Source organism: Atractosteus spatula, chromosome 26 (assembly GCF_055471065.1).
Source record: "Atractosteus spatula isolate fAtrSpa1 chromosome 26, fAtrSpa1.hap1, whole genome shotgun sequence".
NCBI classification, from domain to species: Eukaryota; Metazoa; Chordata; class Actinopteri; order Semionotiformes; family Lepisosteidae; genus Atractosteus; species Atractosteus spatula.
In genome coordinates this window covers 8,435,970-8,455,177 of record NC_142731.1, presented here as the reverse complement: position 1 = coordinate 8,455,177, position 19,208 = coordinate 8,435,970, and the positions used below count along the sequence as shown (strand labels likewise).

The following is a 19,208-nucleotide window of genomic DNA, read 5'->3' as shown; positions in this document are numbered from 1 at the left end:
TTTGTACACAAGAAGACTATTAACTTGTGTTCACAGTGACCTTACGTGAGGGAACTGCCTGTTCAGTTTACTTTCACTTTCTTCTGAAAACATCTTCCTTTACTGAGTAAACATTGAATAAGCACAGAATTTTCTTTGATGTCTCAGGCTACCTTTCCATTCACTGCTCCACTCCTGCTCAGGTATCGCAGAATCGACAATGTCTGAAGGGTTATAGGAAAAACCAGAACAGCATTCACTTTAACACATCGAACACGAAAAGCCATAACATTTCCAATTGCTGCTGGAACGCTGCGCAATATTTTTACAACACGTACTACAAGGGAACTACTGTACCTGGTCCTGTCACACGTGTAGACAGTGTTGCAGCCACGTTACAAAAACAATACATTTACTGTATGGTGTACGCCTGTTGATGGAAGATTTTACTTGGGGATGTTTTAGACACACTGCTAAGACGTCAGCATGTTACAAAATACCGAGCTGACGAGTGAACTGCATTGTGTTAAGGTTTCCTTTTGTCTATGACAAGATTGTAAAGAATGTTTCAGCTTCCCCTGGGTGTCCCCAGGCGCCCCTTTGCAACAGCACAATGTTCCGTACTGTGTTACTGCTTGTTAGGGAAGTTACCACGGTGTTATTTGGGAGGCTGGATCCTGCCTGCCCAATGGGAGGAGCTGAAGCACGTGTCAGGATGGGTGAGATTGATCAGCAGGAGCCTTTCTGATGAGCTGTTCAGTACCCAGAACGGCATGAGAGGCTCTCTTAGTTTTCTCAAGCCAGCATTTAACACACTGCTGCACCTCCTGTAAGGGAGAACAGAAGCATGTTCTTGAGAAGTCTGATTAATTCAAGAACATACTTGATTATAAAACGTGTAAATAAATAGGGTACTACAGTAAATGGAGCTATAGGTTAAAAAAAACCCAGAGATAACTCCTGTATCTCAGAATCCATAACTACAAGTCACTGCTTCTTTGTTTACATTTATTCTCCATTCTGAAAGTTTATTAATCAATAGGTAAAGCAATCAATTAGCACTTGGAGGTGCTGTCTGAGCATAAACAATCCCCAGTGACTTTTTGTCTTATAAAGGAGATTTTCACAAGTGTAGCACACAGTGGGGTTGTTACTTTGCCTGCTAAAAAGGTCAGGAGCCTTTCTGATCAGCTGTTCGGTATCCAGAATGGGAGGAGAGGCTCTCTTAATTATTTTTTGCCTGCTAAAAAACAACAAAAACAATTCATCCCTTTGAAAGCTATGATTTTTCCCCCACATAGAAGTCATCTCCCTGTCTTCTGCAGATACACTGTTCACATTTTGTATAGTACTTAATCCATCCAACCACTTCATCCAATTCAGAGCTGCGAGGTGCCAGAGCCTAGCTCAGCAATCAATGGGTGCACAGCAGGGTACACCCTGGATGGGATGCCTGTCCATCGCAGGGCAGTATTTCTTAATATTCCCTAATCCAACCCTGGGTTTGATCCTGCACTGGGGTTCCTCCTGTGTGGAGTTGGTTCTGCAAGGGTGTAGACCTCATGCTGGCTTGGTCAGGTGGCATCTCTGTGTCCTGTGAGGGACTGGAATGCCATCCAGGGTGTACTCTCACCTTCTGCACTTTGCTTCCAGAATGGCCTCCAGGCTGTTGCGACCCCCAGCAGGAATAAGTGGTCTTCTGATAATGGATGGGTATTACAGCTCACAATAAATTATTTTGATGGAAAAAAGAAACACAACACCTCCTCCTCCACACTCTGGCTCTCCTGTCTGCATGGAACAGGCTGAAGAGTGACTCATATGTGAAGAGGACCTGATGCCACTGCTGACGAGTCCATCGCAGCCTCTGTCTGGCCCAAACCAGTTGGGTGTGATGTCTTGGAGGTGTGAGCAGAGGGCCTCTGACAGGTCACTTTGCTCTAAGGCCAGCAGCATGGAGCCTCACTGTCCTCTCACTGGTGCGGGCATCATGTCTGCCGGCAGTTTCAGCAGCAGCAGTACAGGTGGCAGACCTGAAATGATCTCTCAGATGAACAAGTCTGTGTCGGTCCTGCTCTGGTGTGGTCACTCGAGGGCGACCGGATCATGGACGGTCATCTGTCCTGCTGGTCTGCTGAAACCTTCTCTGCAGTCGGGACACAGTGGTGCAGATTACTCCATAGTGTCTGGCAACGCTGGCACATGACATGCCTGCCTGCAGCATGCCAATGGCCCTCTCCCTTGCTTCTGGTGACATTCTAGGCACAGAAAACTGACTAAGTGTGGCCTTTTTCTTACAGTGATTTAAGCTTTGAATTAAGGCCTTTTTAAAGTTGACCTGATCAGGCATTGTTCCACCTGGACCTTGCTGGGTAAAAGTGCACCCAACGAACTTTTGTGTGATTGGCAAGTTGCAATGCCTCACTGCACAAGCTGTATTGCTGGTCAGAGGACTTAAAACAAATTGACAACTTTTTGTGAAAGTACATAAGCTATATCTATAGTATAATCATTCCAGAAAATGTTGCGTTTCTTTTTTCCCATCAGTTTATATTAAAACTATGGTGGTAATAGAATAGTTTACATACACTACTGATTAATCTGAAAATTAAGATGATGAATAGAGTAGCTGATAACTCGATTCAAGATTATACAAAGTAGAAACAAGGGGCAGTCTCTTTAACCATTCTCTTCCATTCTGTTTCTCCAGGTGTATTCTGCAATATGTCTATAGACGGAATAGGGACCTGCTGGCCAAAAAGCAGTGCAGGAGAAGTGGTTACCAGGCCTTGTCCAGAGTACTTCTATGGAGTGAGATACAACACCACAAGTAAGAGCCTCAAGCAGGACATCTAGACCAAGGATGCTCTAAAGTTGTGCTGCAGCTGAGCAACGTTGGTGAACAATTACAGGAACTGCACTTTAGCTGATACATGGAGTGAATGTAGCCCAGTAAACAAAACTATTTTCTTACAACTTTGCTACATTCTAGGGTATTCAGTCTGTCAGGGCTAGAACTTTCAGCTACTGTCCGTTCCAGTGGATATTAAGGCTACCTAAGTCATATAACTCTTTGTATCTAAAATGAAAACCTACTGTAGTTGTGCTATGCTCAAAGGATTCTGATTTGTTTCTGATTTGATGATGCACTTTCTCTAAAAAGAATTATGGGATTCTTGGACATGACTGGAAAAGAAGTAAAATGAATTCACCTTATTTTCTAGTATAACCTAGATCTAATTTAATTTGTAAATCTCAAGCTGTGACCTTTCCTATTGAAGCTGTGATGAAGTATATTTTGCCGAATCAGCAGTCTGTCTGCAGCTGGACTGGAGCAGTCCCTGCTTTTCTTTGGAAGTCTTGTGAGGACTTCAGCAAATTCACCATCATCACCCAGAAAGTGGATTTACATAAATGAAAAAAGCTACAGGAGAGGGTCTCACATTTTAAATTATTTTTTTTTACAGCTACACAGCAGAGCAAGTGAGCCTCAGCTTCATGGTCTGTGCCAACAGTTAGTATAATCCCTTCTAAGAATATTTTCCTTAAAGATCCTTAAGGTTTTCCAGGGATCGCTGGTTGATCCCAGAGCCCATCAGTGAATTTGTCTTGCGCATGAAATGAAGAAATGCCATTTGCAAAGTGAACATTAATACAAAAACATTCGACAACCTGACAAGGCACTGACCTACTTCAACGGTTCAAAAACTGTTGAAGTAGGTCAGTGCTTTAAGTCTAAGATATATCTGAACTACAGGATGAAACAGAGAGAATGATCTTAATTTTATGGTAAAATTAAGACTACAGGAAAAAATTCCATACTTTTTTGAGTTTACTTAAAATACCTACGTTTGATGGGACAAAGTAGTTGTCCTTACATGCCCCTGCTTAATTTCTGTTTTTTAGTGATTTTCCTTCCCCCCCCAAAAAACTGGCATATCTTGTGCCCCCAGAAAGAGTATCTCATACCTCCATGGGGTGCTTGCACCCCAAGTTAAGAACTTTTATCCCGCAGAAGCCTATTTAACCCACAATAAAGCTTGAGAGTTGTGAACGCAGATCCATTTAAACCAAGTCCATGCCTGGCCTGCTATGGTGCCTCTCTGTTCTCTGAATGCTTTATTACGTATAATATCACTTCAAAACATCTGGCTTTCCAGTTCCTTGATACAGGTGTGTCTCTGGCACTGATCTCACACGTATCATCTACATTTCGATCAAATAGGAAGAACACACACTGCTGTCCCACAGAAGGCAATGAAGAAGCAAATAAGTAGCACACAGTGAACTACACTGCCTTGGGTTAGTTCACATGTCCATTTTGGTGTTCATATGTACGCATTGTTAGAATACCTCTTGGGGCTTTGAGACTTTGTATGGATGTTCATAACTCAGGTAGTGTCTGTACTTTAAATCTCTGTGGTAGCTTGCTCCCTTACTGCAATGCCACGCCTTGTGTATGGATTCAGGAATACCTGGATCTCATTTGGTTCCTAAGCAGGTTAGAAACTGAATTGGTCATGCGTACTGTATATATTTCTATAATTCTGCACCACCACGCTCTAACACTGGGGCATTTCATAGAGACGCAAGCACAGTCACAGTCCACCCGCCTCATTTCCTTTCTTTGGCAATGTGTTAAATTTTAAAAAGCTTAGTTTGATCAATCCAGGACGAATCAATCCAACACTTCTCCTGTCTGCCCCCTGTGGTTTCCCAATTCTTAAATTACTCCCCTGCTGTGTTGATTTTTTTCAGTCTCATTTTTCCCCAGTCACCTTTCAGTCAGAGGAAAATGGTGTGTGCAGAATAGTTTTGAGGAGTAGCACTTTGATCTGGACACTTTTGTCTTTATTTTGGTCTTGTTCCTTACGATATTTTAGCAACATGTCTGAAGACTCAGAATGAAACGAATACTGAAATTGTCATAAATACTCAGCACAGTCAAAAACCATCCCAGTCTGTAAATACAGCCATTTATGTAGTGATGAATCATAGATACATTAGCATTTGTGAAAGTGCTGTAATGTTTCAAAACAGTGTTAATGAATATTTATCACAGAGTGATTCACATTTTTCTCTACTTGGTGGCTGTTAGGAATGGCAGTAAATGAACTGTAGATGGACATTTTTAAGCTGTTTGTGAGCTTCCGTTAGTAGTCTGAGAGATACAGATACACACTGCCTCTCAAAGGGGATGTGAATGTATTACATTTTTATAGGAGATTAGGTGATTGATGCTTGTAAAGCACGATTTCAGTCTCTTTCGAGTCTCATCCAGACTTATGTTTTGCAAATTCCGCGATAGGTTCAGTCGGAAATGGTATATAGTAAAGCCTTCCTATTTCTAATCATTTGTGCTTAGAAAAAGTGTGCTTCAAGCTGTGTGACAGGGTCTAATTTGATTTTGTCATATGACCTGTTTGTCATGAACCATACAATTTAGAATTAATGGGAAGCAACACAATACAATTGACGGGATATTTCCCATGCAATCCTGGCATCTTAACTTGACATTTAATGGTGATCAGGAGGATGATGCATTAAAACAATTACAAAATAAAAGATTACGTGTTTCCCCTCGATCAATGGACTGGTGACTGAAGAGATTTCTTGATCTTGATGAATTCAGCTTCACCTTCATCTGTTACTCCCAGTAACAGCTCTTCCATGTTAACTTTCCTTCTGGCTTCAATAAATCTTATTTAAAGACCCAGTGATTTAAACAAAGACTTCATTATTGACACTGGGAATGCCTGGCAACAAGAATGACTGATCTAATAGGTTTAAGCTCTCCTTCCTTGTTGGAAGCTCCTGCAGTTGCAGTCACAACCCTTGGAAAGTAACTGGAGATAAGAGCAACATTCTGCTTGTTGCTCTTAATTAAGCATGGTTTTGTTCCTTAAAAGCGCTGACAGCAAAGTCATGCAAGGTGTTACCCTACACATTCATCTCATCTTCTCTAAGACTTTTTCCTTTCCCTGTGAGCTTTTTGGCATGTACAGAAGCAGCAACTCATGAGGAATAACAGCACCCCTGAAATTAGGGTGCAACTGAAAATGTTTGTTGAGTGCGTACTGTAGGCGTGAGATTTGGCTAAAATGGGCCTAGTTGAAGGACAAGACAAAATGCAAAAAGCGAGATGACTACTTATGGTATACATAGATCGGGATGTTGAGAATGATTCTGCTTTAGAACAGCTGGGGTAAAACTGACTAGGTATTACAAGACACGTGTGGACTTGGGAAACAAAACCACAGGAAAAGCTTAATGATATGAACTTTATGGCTCGTCCTGCCACTTGAGATGGGCTTTCCTAGCCTGGCTGACCCCTCTGCTACAGCCTTAGAAGATCCTTTGGGGATGTCACAGAAGATTAGTCTTAGACTGGAAAAAACCCAACAGGCAATATTGACCTTGCATTATATCAGAAGTGAACAGACACCACCTGACACGTGTTTATTTTTATCTGGTAGACATGCATTTAGCATTCAGTACATTGCATCCTTTGCATTGAGCAGATGATTTAAAAATACCACTTAAAACTTTATTTAGGCCTGTCAGTCTGGTCTGCTTAACCTCACACCAGACCAAACTGCTTGTGCAACACTAGAGCTTCTTTTATAATACAGATTTACATCATTTTACAAGGATGTCAAAACAAGCACTGCACAAGGTGATGCATGTGTATCCTTTAGCCAATAGCAATATGTTACCGTCAGACACTGTGAGGAATTAGTTAAATTATTTCTTTAAATATATTTTCAGTTTAAACTGTCAGAAACCTTATGTCACTGGCAGAGTTGAGTTGCATTATTTTTCCCCAAACAAAGAGAAATAGCATTGAATAGTGTACTTTTCCCTGCAATGGGACATTGCAATGAACAGTACTACTCTTGCAGGATTAGAACTTAATACTATAGATCCAATCAAGAAAGGCTTAATTAACAATTAAACTGCTTAAACAACTTAAACTGATATTTGAAATTGAACTCCAGGGAGGTAGAGGGGCATGGATAACAAACCATTATGTTTAAAAAGTTACGGGTTTTGTATGCACCTATAGCAATTCTTCCTGAGATTTTCAATTTAGCCAATACAGAATGCATTCTGTGATTGGACTGCTCTATTTTCCAGTAAGATTAGGTGTAAAATGGCTGCATGACATGACAGCTGAGCAATCAAATCAGAAACAGTCTCTTACACACGAGGAGCCGAAGAAACAGGGCATATGAGGTGTGTGGTGTTGCTCATCTCATATGACAAAAGAAAAAATAATAAAGGAGGCTTTTCTTGAAGCATTAGACAAACAGTATTGGTGTTGTATTGAGTTCACTTCTCACTAAGCACACAGAGAAATGACAGAATCTGTACTGTATATAAAGATATACCTGCTTGCATTGTGATTTTAGACAGAAAACAATAGTAACCTACTACAGGGACATTTGAACAGGCACCTTACAAGTACACTCGCCAGCTTGATTTATATTTTGCTCCATTATTGAATCAGTCTAAGCCAGCTATAAATGGCATCACATTTATAAAGGGAGATTATCTTCAACTACAATAGGTGTAAGAGCAAAACAATAATGGCAGTCTCAGACACACAGGTACAAAGCTATGATTCATTTCTCCTTGTTTTATGATTATATTCTATCCTGTATTAAAAAAAGAGTCTATCCTCATGAAGTCATGTAAATCTGTGTTCCCTGTGACTGTGTACTCTCACATGGCATGCAACAACCCATTTGGACATGGTACATGCACATGGCTTAAAATTAAGCTGAAATAGTATTTTTACCTGCAACCAGGTGACCTTCATGTCCAGATGCAAACAGCAAGGTAAAAGACTTGCACATCTTTGTGAACACATGTATTTCCAAGTTTGTATGTGGGTTTGGTTTGGTGAGGAGAGGAAGGAAGCACAGCAGAAGGCCAAAACCTTTGCTAAGGTCAAAGGTGACTTTTAAAGACAAAAGAAACAGTTACTAGGTGGCCACCTGTCTGTTCCTTAAACACCTTGCTCCACAGCGCCATCTAGCAGTCAGGATGGGAGCTAGTCTTGCCATCCTTATTCCCCTATTCATACCAAGATGAAATCTATAGTCCCATGAAATAAATAATAGACATCCCAAATTAGGTTTCTGTTCATAGAGAAAATGAATGTATATCCATCTGTCCATTTTCTAACTGCTTCATCCAATACATTATAGAGGAGCCAGATCGTATCCCAGCAAGCATGAGTGCAAGGTAGGATACACCCTGGATGGGACGCCAGTCCAGCACAGGACACACACACACTCACACCAGGGCCCATTTACCTAGAAGCCAATTAGCCTACCAGTTTGTCTTTGGTGTACAGTATAATGATATTTCAATGAAGTTTTCTGTAAGCTATGTCTTTTGTGAGTTTTGGGGGTGGCTGTTTGGGCATCTGAGCCTTTAAGAATTGTTTTGTTGTTAAATAGGAGGGGTTTTCAGAAGTAAAAGGCTGACTCCGATTCCAGATACATCCACTTCAGTGACACAGCTCCAATGGGCAGAACTTCTGGTTCCTTGGTGACAGCCTGCCTATATTGATGCATTTAGAATTTGTTTATTCATCTACTGTGTTGTTTTTCTCTGTGGGTCTTGCTGTCCTCACCCGGGCTTTTTATATTTTCCGAGAACAGTGCACTCCAAAATAAAAACAAAACAACCTTTTTAATTAGCTGGTGGGCTTGGAACTTAATTGTAGTTGGCCATCCAGCACTCAGGTTGATTTGAAAAGGAGCCCTATAAGGGATCTGAAATCTGCAACACTCCTGGAACTGTGAGCTGTATGTGCAAATTGTGATATTCACACTTTAGTATAGAACTAGTTAATGTATTTGACCTTGTGGTTGCTTTAAAACTAAAAAGATGCATCATTCAAAGGTAGCTTGTAATATGCATCTACAGTAACACTAGCAAAAAGCATAACTTTGTATCATGCCATTATGTCACTGTGGCTGGGCTACACTTTGGTGTTGTGCAAGAGCATTACTGTCACCTTATGATTATGATGGTGCGTTTCTGTGTACTGTCAATATTAGCACAAACTTAAAAGTAGGAAACGGAGAAGGAATGAGAGAGAGTGCATATCGTGGGCTATCACCAGTGATCTGTCTTGCTGGCCGTGTTCGCGTCTGCCAAAAATAGACGTGCCAAGTTCTATGTTTCCACTAGTGGGATTTAGCAACTGTCACAATGCTGTTCCTGCCTTTACACTTATTCAAAAATAACATTGATCCATTCCGGCAGCATAACCCTCACAATCCTCGAGTGCAAGGATTAAAGCCCTTTTTTTTGCCTCTGTGCTTGATCACGGTGACATCGGTCATCCAGAACAACGTGGCCCCCAAAGGCCCGGTGCTGATCGCAGGGCTCCCAAAGAAGAGCAGGATGGGCAGAGAAGAGAAGGCGCTGGGCTGTACCGCGCCACAGCCTGCCTCTCTGGGCTCGCTCTCGTGCGCCGAGGTCCTGCAATCCCCCTCTGTTCACCTCGCTGTCTGCCACAGCTGCTGCCTCCAGGCATGCATGCTGTCACGACAGGAATGGGAGACACTTGCAGTGACCCCTAAAACCTTCCTTTGCTCTGTCTATTTCCCTTTCCACTCACAAGTAAGAACCGAGTTATCTGATTAATTTGTAAAGGGGTGCTCCAAGCCTCCATAGCACGCTCTCAAAATAAATCAGGAGTGCCTTTCTCTTCCACTGTAGCTTTCACAGAAACCTCTTTTGATCTGGACATATGGCAAATACTCGCATTAATATGCAGCTCTTTAAAATTCCATCTTAATTCTTAAAGCATGCTGTATCCTTTTAAACCGCCCTGTGGTCCCACTCTGATTTAGGTTTTGTTACAGATGCAATTGTAATGCACCAGGAGTTCGACTTACAAAGACATGGATTGCAAGAGGTGCAGCTAGCAGCAGTGTGGATGAGTAGCTGGGGGCTCCGGCCTCAAAACTAGGAGGTGGTGGGTTCAAATCTCAAATAGAGACCCTGCTTAAATACCTTGGAGCAAGGTGCATGACCAAAATGATCCAGGAGGATGCACAAATTTACCGTTTACTTTCAGTGCTTTAAAGTGCCACTGAATGAAAAAAAAAACATTGTTAGTATTATATCTAAAAAAGTTCTATTTAATAATATTGAAGGGGTAAAGCGTATCGAATGCAAGTGTGATTTTAAAAAAATTGCCCCTGATGCATTAATCAGGCTTATTTAATGCCCATTTGGTGAGCTTGATGGGAAGGCTGCCTGTGCCTAAAGATAACTGCCTCAAATTATTGCTTTTGGGCAATAAGGCTTGTCTGAAACCAGACATTAATCAAAGCCTTCAGTGTTCTGAAAGAGCAGCAAGTGCTGCAGGTAACAGTGTAGCTGTAGCTTTCTCAGGCTCAGTCTGTTTGGAGATTAGTCGATTTCTGAAGCGCCGAGCTTCCACAGTTAATCAGGACTTTTTCCAAAAAGACTTCCGAGGTTGAGTTTTTTTTTTCTTTTGACTTTTTTTTAATCCATCCTGGCCCTGCCCGGTCTCTCGTCAGGGATTCATTTATTGGAGTAGTGGATTAGAAATCAATAAGCTGTACAGGGGGATGTGTCTGTGTTTCTGCCCCGAATGATTGAATCATGCTCAAGGTCAGGTACAGGGAATGATGTGGTTTGCAGCCAAGTACCAGTCTGTTCTGTGCAAACCCAGAAATATATCTTAGCAATGCTTTTTTTGAGGAAATACACTGTAACTTAACTATCAAACTGGGAACCACTGGCACCCAAACGAGAGTAAGCCAGTTGGCCCATATAGCCCCTTTGTTACTTAGTAGATAATTGATCCAAAGAACAATCCTTTCTTTAAAGGGGTCAGGGTATTGGCTACATTAACTTTGGCTAAAGAGTTGTCCAGTAGGTGAAGGGTAAATGCTAAAGGTGTATGAAACAAGATACCCAGGGAGATGAAGTCCTACAAAGTCTTGTTACCCAGTAAGTTGACTTGTTGGCTTAAATCCCCATGACAGTCAATAAATTGCAGAGAACCAGCCAGCGTTCAATGCATAAAGACTGTAATGACAAGGTGCAATATAGACCTAAACCCCAGTCTAATTATAGTGATAGTTTTTTATTTGTATTGATCTCGGTTTAGCAGCCTCTGAAATAGCATCTAACATGTGAGCATTTCCTATTAATAATGCAATGCCACAGCACTGAGCAAACAGGTGATGTGATTAATAACCGCAGTGCAGCTTGTCACATATTAATGTAGTTCTTATTGACAATAAATTGAACATACTGTGGGTGTTGATTGATGACGGTCTGCAGTAAATGTCATTGGCTCACCATCAACAGGAATAACAGAAGGACTGCTGCCGGGCTCTAATAAAGACACAGACCTGAGAACAATACAGGACCAGGTTCTGGAGTTTGAACTGCACTTGTTGTTAAATTAATCTGCATTATTGGTGGCTACAACTACCTGTTTATTCATCTTCACAAAGCCCAATGCATGCATTGGCACAGAGCAATGTTAACAAATAATTTATGCAATGTGATTTTTAAAAAACATAAAATCAATTCAGTCATGTATTATCAAAAAACTGTTTTATCCTGGTGAGGTCTTATTGATCTGGAGCTGAGCCTGGAGGCACAGGGCACATCCTGTAACATCCTGGGCTGGAGGCATGAGCAGAGTTATTTGTATTTGTACTGTGGAGTCATACTTTGTGAAATACAGCTCCTTGCTGACCATGAAAAGCCAACAGCTCCAAAGGGGTCGTACCATACAAAAGCGATTTGTGGTTTATCAAGACAGTCAAATCATGGTAAAACCTGGTAACGTATACAAAAGTATGCTTACACATGATGCTTGTTAACGTAAATGCATGTTATCTGTACAAAAGCATGGCAAAGCTGTAGCAAAACTGGAAAAACTGAAAAAGCACTATACAGATTTGCCGTAATAAATGTTCACAAAGGCAGTGCAATATTTCCAAATCAGACTATCCATTTGTTTTCCAGTGACTATAAAACTAGCCAGCCTGGGCTGAAATGAAGTTCTTTTTCCGTCAGACACATACTGTATCTGTTTTGGGTTGAAAAATTATTCCATGTACTTTATGCAGGGCTAAGCTCCAGGGAAACAGCCTTTGTTTCTGTAACAGATATAGAAACATTAATACATCTCTGTATTAGCCACTGAACTATTTTTATATCTTTTCTCTATGCTGAGAAAGCAAAGCTGGTGCAACAAATGAGAGCCTATAATAAGAATCTGGAGGGCACCTGAAAACGTCTGTTACCATCAATCAAGCATGCTGCATTTGTTGTAGAATTTAAAAAAAAAACATTTTATAATTGCTTTTTCAAAGGAGGGGGAGGTAAATTATTCCATCACGGACTGACACCCCGGGTAGAGGGGTAGAGTCCTGATTCCAGGAGTGGCTCTGTGCTGTCAAGAACAGGAGACTTTCTGATAATGGATGAATGGATGGGTTCTGAGATGTTTTTTTTTATCACCTCATGTTCAGTGAAGCCTTTTGAAAATAAAATCTATGAAAAATCCACTTTCTGTAAATCCTAGCGCCTTAGAACGACTGTTGCATCACGTGGCCTACATATGTAATTTGTTTCCCTGTAAGGGGCAGGTGGATTTTAAAGAAGGGTGTGACAGCTGTCAGAATTTACTTAATGTACACGCGGGTTCAATGCCATGGCAGAATAAAACGAGCACCCGTACCATATACCATACAGTATGTATCACAGGGCATCTCCTGTATTTTAGCGTTTTGCACAGTTTGCTTACAGAATATTTGGTTGTATTCTGAGACACAATCACACCCGCCTTCTGTCTTTTGCAGATAATGTCTACAGAGAATGCCTATCGAATGGGACCTGGGCCATGAAGGGTAATTACTCCCAGTGCCAGGAGATACTGAACGAGGAGGTAAAGTATAAACACCCAGGCAAACTGCACCCAGCTCACACAAGACCCTTGCAATTCCATCCCCCAGACGGCCTGATTTTCTGCTTTTGTACAATTTTCCCTGTCAGTTTTGAAGGCCCAGTTCTCCCTCTACACAAACACAAGTTTTGGACAGGCGTTGCAATCAGTAATGAGCAGGGGGGAAATGATCAAAATGATATATGACAGTCAGCGTCTAACATTCACCCTTTAATAGTTCAAACCTAGCAGGCAACAGCTATATCAGTATATCAACACACTGTAGATCTGGAAAAGGTGAATTTAAACATCAACCCATCATGATTTTTTCAAATGTTTTGAAAGTTTCTTGTTTTATGTTTAGGGGGAGGGGGGAAGTTTTATTTAAAATTGTGTCGTTCTGTCACTTCTGTAAATTTGGAAGAAAAACAATCTTCTTTCTCAAAATGAAATGCCACTGGTTAGACTGTGGCAGAATTAATTTACAGAGATGGACTTCATCAGTAGTTCCAAAACTGTCCCCTTTCACACTGAGCAATTGTTGCGAGCTTTTGGAGAATTGGCTTTTGTTCCTCAACGCTAAGTGAAGGAGGTTTGTTTTTTCCCCTGGCATTGTTTTTTTTTTAATGTGTCAGTTTCTGAGTTGTCACTCCTGTTCTTTTTGACAGAATTCAGATATAAGCCTCTAGAGTTCCAACCTAAAAGCCTGAAGCACTAATCGGATCTCTGCTCAAGCGAAACCAAAGGTGTTAATGCAGTGGTTCTGCTCTTCCAATCATTACTGAAGCCTTCCATCCCTCTGTGTCTGAAAAACGGGTTGCAAGCAGCACCCATTTTCACAAACAAGCTTGTCTAAAGATGTGCCAGATACACTTACCTCCTAAATGTCTGATACAATATTTTGTTTTTGACTACATTTTTGTTCATCGAGGACTGGGACAGCTTTTTGGTTCCATCTGCTCTTGTCCTGACGATGTGCCTTGTTTTGCATTACAAAAATATGGCATCCTGAGTGGAAACACTCAATGAGAGTTCAGGATGAGCCCTGTAGTCCAGACACCACTGATTCATTTTGGGTTGTGTCATTAGCTGACCGTAATAATTCCCCAAAAAGTGACACAAGTGTGCAAGGGCTTCCAGAGTTGTTTAACCTTGAATAGTCTAGGGTACCTCTGTCCCCACACACTGGTGACTGTGTGACTCAACAAGGGTCTGTAAGCTGACAGTGTTGTCAGTGAGAGTAGCGTCACTGTCAGTACCAACAGAGAGGACAGCAGTTTAAAACCTAACAGATAGCAGCTAAAAAAAGGATCCTCCCTTCTTCCTTTGAGTTTTGTTGTGTTTTCTTCTGTTGCTTGTGTTTTTTTAAAAAAAGTGCTCTTAACTCAACAAAGGTCTTGGCAATTAGTTCACAATGATGTGGTTAATATATTTCATTTTTTTCTGGCTTTATAAGGCCATATCAATAAGTTACTGTAGATGCTGTGTATAAATTAGTTTTGTGGAGTGACCAGAGTATCATGTTGCACGTCTGGTGTACATACTGAGGCCGTGCTCTAAGTTCTTCAAATGGGAATCACGTGTGTTTACTGGAACAAAATAAACAGAGTGTCTGTGCAAGAGCTCTCAGTATTACAGGTTTCAATTAAATAGTTAATTGCAACCACCAAGGTCACAATGGCTACATATACACATGATTAAATATACAGTACACATATTAAGCTCAATTGCAATTTCTGTTTAAGAACATCTTTAATATTTTTTTAATATTTAACTTACTGTGGCATATAATAAATTTACAAAAATCAATATAGTATATATATATACAAACTCGGTTAGACATTGAAGTAGCATTGAAATGAGTTTTCTAAAATTTATAATAATGTGTTCAGGATTGTGATGTGTATGTGGAGAGGTGGTTTTATATTCATGTAAGTGTGCTGTGTGATGGAAAAGACTGAGAAACACTGATCTAGGGGGAACAAATGTCTTAGTCGTGAGCTTTCCTACATTGCAATGAGGTGACAAGAGTATTTGAGATGGGAACTGCAAATTGCACATGACACTGGAAACTGGAAGCAATAACTCCTATTGTTCTTACCTCTCCAGCCATTATCATTATTTTATTACTCATCATTAAATTTTCAAATGGCTGCGTTTGCTGCAGAAATGAAACCGAGCTGTGGAACTGGAAGGCCGGGTAATACTTCAGAGCATCTCAGAAGGTATTTCACCCTCTCCAGGCCACAGCTGCTGCAGAATGCCTGCACACATTGCCATCTGTTTCTAAAAAAAATGAGACAAATTAATATCTCTGTTCCTGCAGCTGGGTCTGCACACAATGGGACATTAATTGTTTGGCGGGTGTAAGCCGACATGGCAAAATATAATTCTTTAGGCAGAACATTTATAATCCCCCACTTTCTGTGAAACGGCAAGAAAGCTCGCCTCCCATGACGCAAAGGCACACCAGAAGTGGTCGAGAAAAGATAGCGATGTATCAGTTATGAAGGGTCTTGGCAAGAAATACAAAGCAGACACGAGCTGCAGAAGTGTTTTGTATAATATAGAAAAGCAGAAGTATTCTCATTATTAATTGATTTTACTGGAGCAGACTGAGTGATACATGTTGCGCGAGAGTGCAACAGCAGTGCTCCATCCGAGCACTGAAGCCTACAATCTTCAAAATACGGGTCTTGAGCCCTAACCACTCCTCCCTTCGCCAGACTCTGAAGGGGATATAAGACAAAAATCTGTCCCTTTACAAATTTATTAATCTATTAAGCTATTAATAACAGCTTTATGTCTGCAGGTGTTCTCCTGAGTGCACCATTTTGGCCTTCTACCATCCTGTGATGACAGTTTTTCAGTTTGTGACTGGAGATTGGGGTGAAGTAATACTATAAAATACTGAAGGAATAGTTTCAAACTGATTTGTACTGTAGAAGATGTTATTAACATGCACTGTGTTAGACAAGGAATTCCGTCAATATTGGATAATTCTTGATCAATATTGGATATTCTTTTCTGTCATCACTGAGACAACGTAGAGAAGCAATAGAAAACCAAACAGAATGCTTGGATATATAGCAAGAGGTGTGCAATTTAACAACACACTTGTATGACATCTTTTAGAAGAGTTCAGTTTTCATCACCAATTCAGAAAACGAATGTAGAAGCTTTACAAACAGTTTACAAAAGAACAAGAGGATTTAACAGGTGCATTCTGAAAATAAGAGGTAATCAGAAAAATTCAATTTTATTTTAGTCTAAGTAAAGCTCTAAATCTGACTGTTGAATATGCTTCCTACTTGAATCAAAACATGAGTGGCAGAAAAAGAACCTATTTGTACATCCAGTCCTTCAGTTATTGCTTTCTATTTCCATTTACAATTCAGAGGGGAAAAATACAATTCCTAATTTCTTCAGGACTCTCCGTTTGCTTCAATCAATTTCAGTTCCAAATAAAAGAGAGATGGTTAGTCCGTATTGGAGCAGACAGAGGAGTCTGATTGTGTTTCAGCGCCAGTGGCCTGAGATACATTCAGCACTGCGCTATTTGACCTAAAGGGTCATCCTGTTCTACTGTTCTGAGAAAGGCACTCAATTATATTCTCATAAAACACCACTCTCTCAGATGTATATGATATTCATAAAAAAAATCAATTTAATAAACTTAATGGAATGATATAATCAAGCAAACATCTGTAAAGCTCAATATGATGAGAATATGATCCAGTTCTCCAAAATGTAATTTAGTTCTTTAATAGAAGCAGCTCTGTAAAACACTCTGGTAAAAGTCCTCTATCTCTGTAAAAGATATAAGCATATTATGGATTCCATATAACTGAGTTTATTTTCTGAGGCATTGCAGTGCAATGTCTGCGTGTGTATTCATTCAGTTATTCACTCCAACAACTGAACAGTGGTTCATTTATGGAAGTTTTTGCATTTTGGTCTACAGTTAAAAGTAAGTAGCACTCTTTGTGTACCAACACAGGGAAGAGTACCCCATGCCAGCTGTTAGAGATGATGTCACTTCCTGCCTGGGTCTGTATGAAGGGCTGGTACATTTACCATTCGTAATCATTAGAGAGATATTTGAGACTTCACTTCCTGTTTAAGTCTGTCTGAAAGTACCATACTTTGATGTAACTGTCAGAGTGAATAATATTATGTAAATCAAGACTAGCAGCTCATAAACCAGAGGTAACCTTTTTAATGATACCACGTAAACATCAGAGGCTTAATCACTGCCATTTGAAACCCTTTTGTCCCCAGCTTAGTGTCGAAGTTATTTATGACATAATTTATGGTGAGATTCTTTGAATTTTCTGTCCTAGTGTATCCTTCGCTGTACAGGGTGTACTATAGTAAACACCTTCTATATTCTCGGTGGGGTATTAAAGTTCTTCACGTTCTGATAAGACAATCATTCTAATTCATAGCTAAATACACACGAATGGACGATGCTTAAATGGAACCCTGAAAGTAGATCATATATGTTAAAATAGTCTATAAATGTACAATTCTCAGTTTCTGTCAAGGGGAAAAGCTTACATCCCCTTAGGCTTAACACCTACTGCTTCACAGGTGCTAGAATTAGAATATATAAACTGTGTAAGGAATGATGGGATTGAGGTGACATGCAATGTGACAGCCAGTTTGTGTTGCAAGCAGAGGAAGTGAGTCAGAGTCATACCTCGAGGTTATTTCTTAATTAGAGAAGCACAGAAGAATTTTGGAAAACTGACACCAGAGACCAGAGATGGTCAGAGCTGACGGTTTCTCGAACACAGGAGCGACTTGACAATCCCCGGATTTATAGAGGAGATGATTACCCTAGAAACCCAAGCCAAGTCTCACATGTTCAATTAAAAAGTTAAAGGTTATTTAAAAAAAAAAACACAACCCACAGAATTAATTTCAACCATCTGAGGACAGGAAACTGGCTATGACTCCATAAATCCTTGCTAGAATTGCATATCAGTGACGGTGGGTGTGAATTTTCAGTTCTTTGTGCAGAAAAAGTAGATTGGATTTCTTTATCGAGCGCTGTTACCTGAGAAACAGAAGTGTGCATCGCAGGCAGTTCTAGTGTGGAGTCACTGCGACCCTATCCAATAGAAACAGGCAGGTTGAATGGGGAACTGAGTGTTTAACAAGCACTGAACCCACTTGTAATGGGAAAGAGAGATGTCAAAAGTTATCATAATTACCCCATTGGGGTGACATTGTGCTACTAAGGGAGAAGTTCCAGTCGGCTAGGGGAAAATAGATTTCCATCCTCTCTGTGGGCTTTAGCGACCTCCACGCTAACAGCGAATCCAAGAGGAGCTGAAGCTCATATTCTGACCTACTTTTCCTCAGGAGTCCTGTTTGTCTTCACACTGCATTGCAGGAATGAAACAGCCCCAGTGCCCACTTCGCAGTTCTGTACATGAAAAAGCACTTCACGCTGCGAAACATTTTGCTATATCCTGGCTCTTCTGGGGATGAAATTCACAATGTGTGCAACTCAGTTACACGTAGGTGTGAGCACTTAAATTTCTGTAAAAATTTTGTCACAGACAAAAGCACACAGGCAGCCTGAGCTTTATCGAAGCTTCATGTGCAATTATCATGACTACAGCATACTGGTCAAAAGATTTAAGTTACATGCTGTACTCCAGGAAAAAGATATCCTACAAGCTTCAGCACAGACACACTTCTCACTTAATCAATCTCTGTAGCGCGTGAGGTTGGATTCAGGATTCAAACTTCTGTCACAAACTTGCCTCTGAGAAATCAATTGATTTACACTGAGACTTGTTACATATGCAGCTGAATTTTGTCCAGAAAGAGAAATTGCAGACCGAGTAAATTCCTTGGCAAACGGTACAGCCAGTTGGAAATACAGTGGCCATTCAGAAACAACTGAAGAACTTGGTTCCACTACTAGACTAGCAGGGCTTAATGACTAGCTAGTGACTAGCAGGCCAGAACTGTGCTTCTCATTTGGGAACAAACTTACAGGGAAAATGGAAATATTCCTCCTGTCCCCCTTTTTTTAAGAAAGCCTCTAGTAGTTTGAATGGCAAGGCTCTCTAGAAAACAGTAGAAAACAAAAGAACTAACAGCCTGAGGTACCCTGGATCTCTTTGCTACGTCGAATGTCATTGAAACAGGCCTTAAGTGCCTGTGACAATCCAGGCTTTCCAAAGATGGCTGGTGGAACTGAAGTCAGTATATCTGCAAGGTCGCTGTGGGAAGATGTACTCAAACCTCC

General features: G+C 40.6%; 1 protein-coding gene across 1 annotated transcript in view; it reads left to right on the top strand.

Moving 5' to 3' along the window:
* The window catches only part of crhr1 (corticotropin releasing hormone receptor 1), an 88,954-nt gene that overhangs the window by 40,452 nt on the left and 29,294 nt on the right, over nt 1–19,208 (top strand). Inside the window, exons 7-8 of the mRNA XM_088905957.1 lie at nt 2,690–2,809; nt 12,858–12,943. Of these exons, the coding sequence (XP_088762083.1) occupies nt 2,690–2,809; nt 12,858–12,943 (206 nt within the window). The remainder of the gene's footprint in view (nt 1–2,689; nt 2,810–12,857; nt 12,944–19,208) is intronic.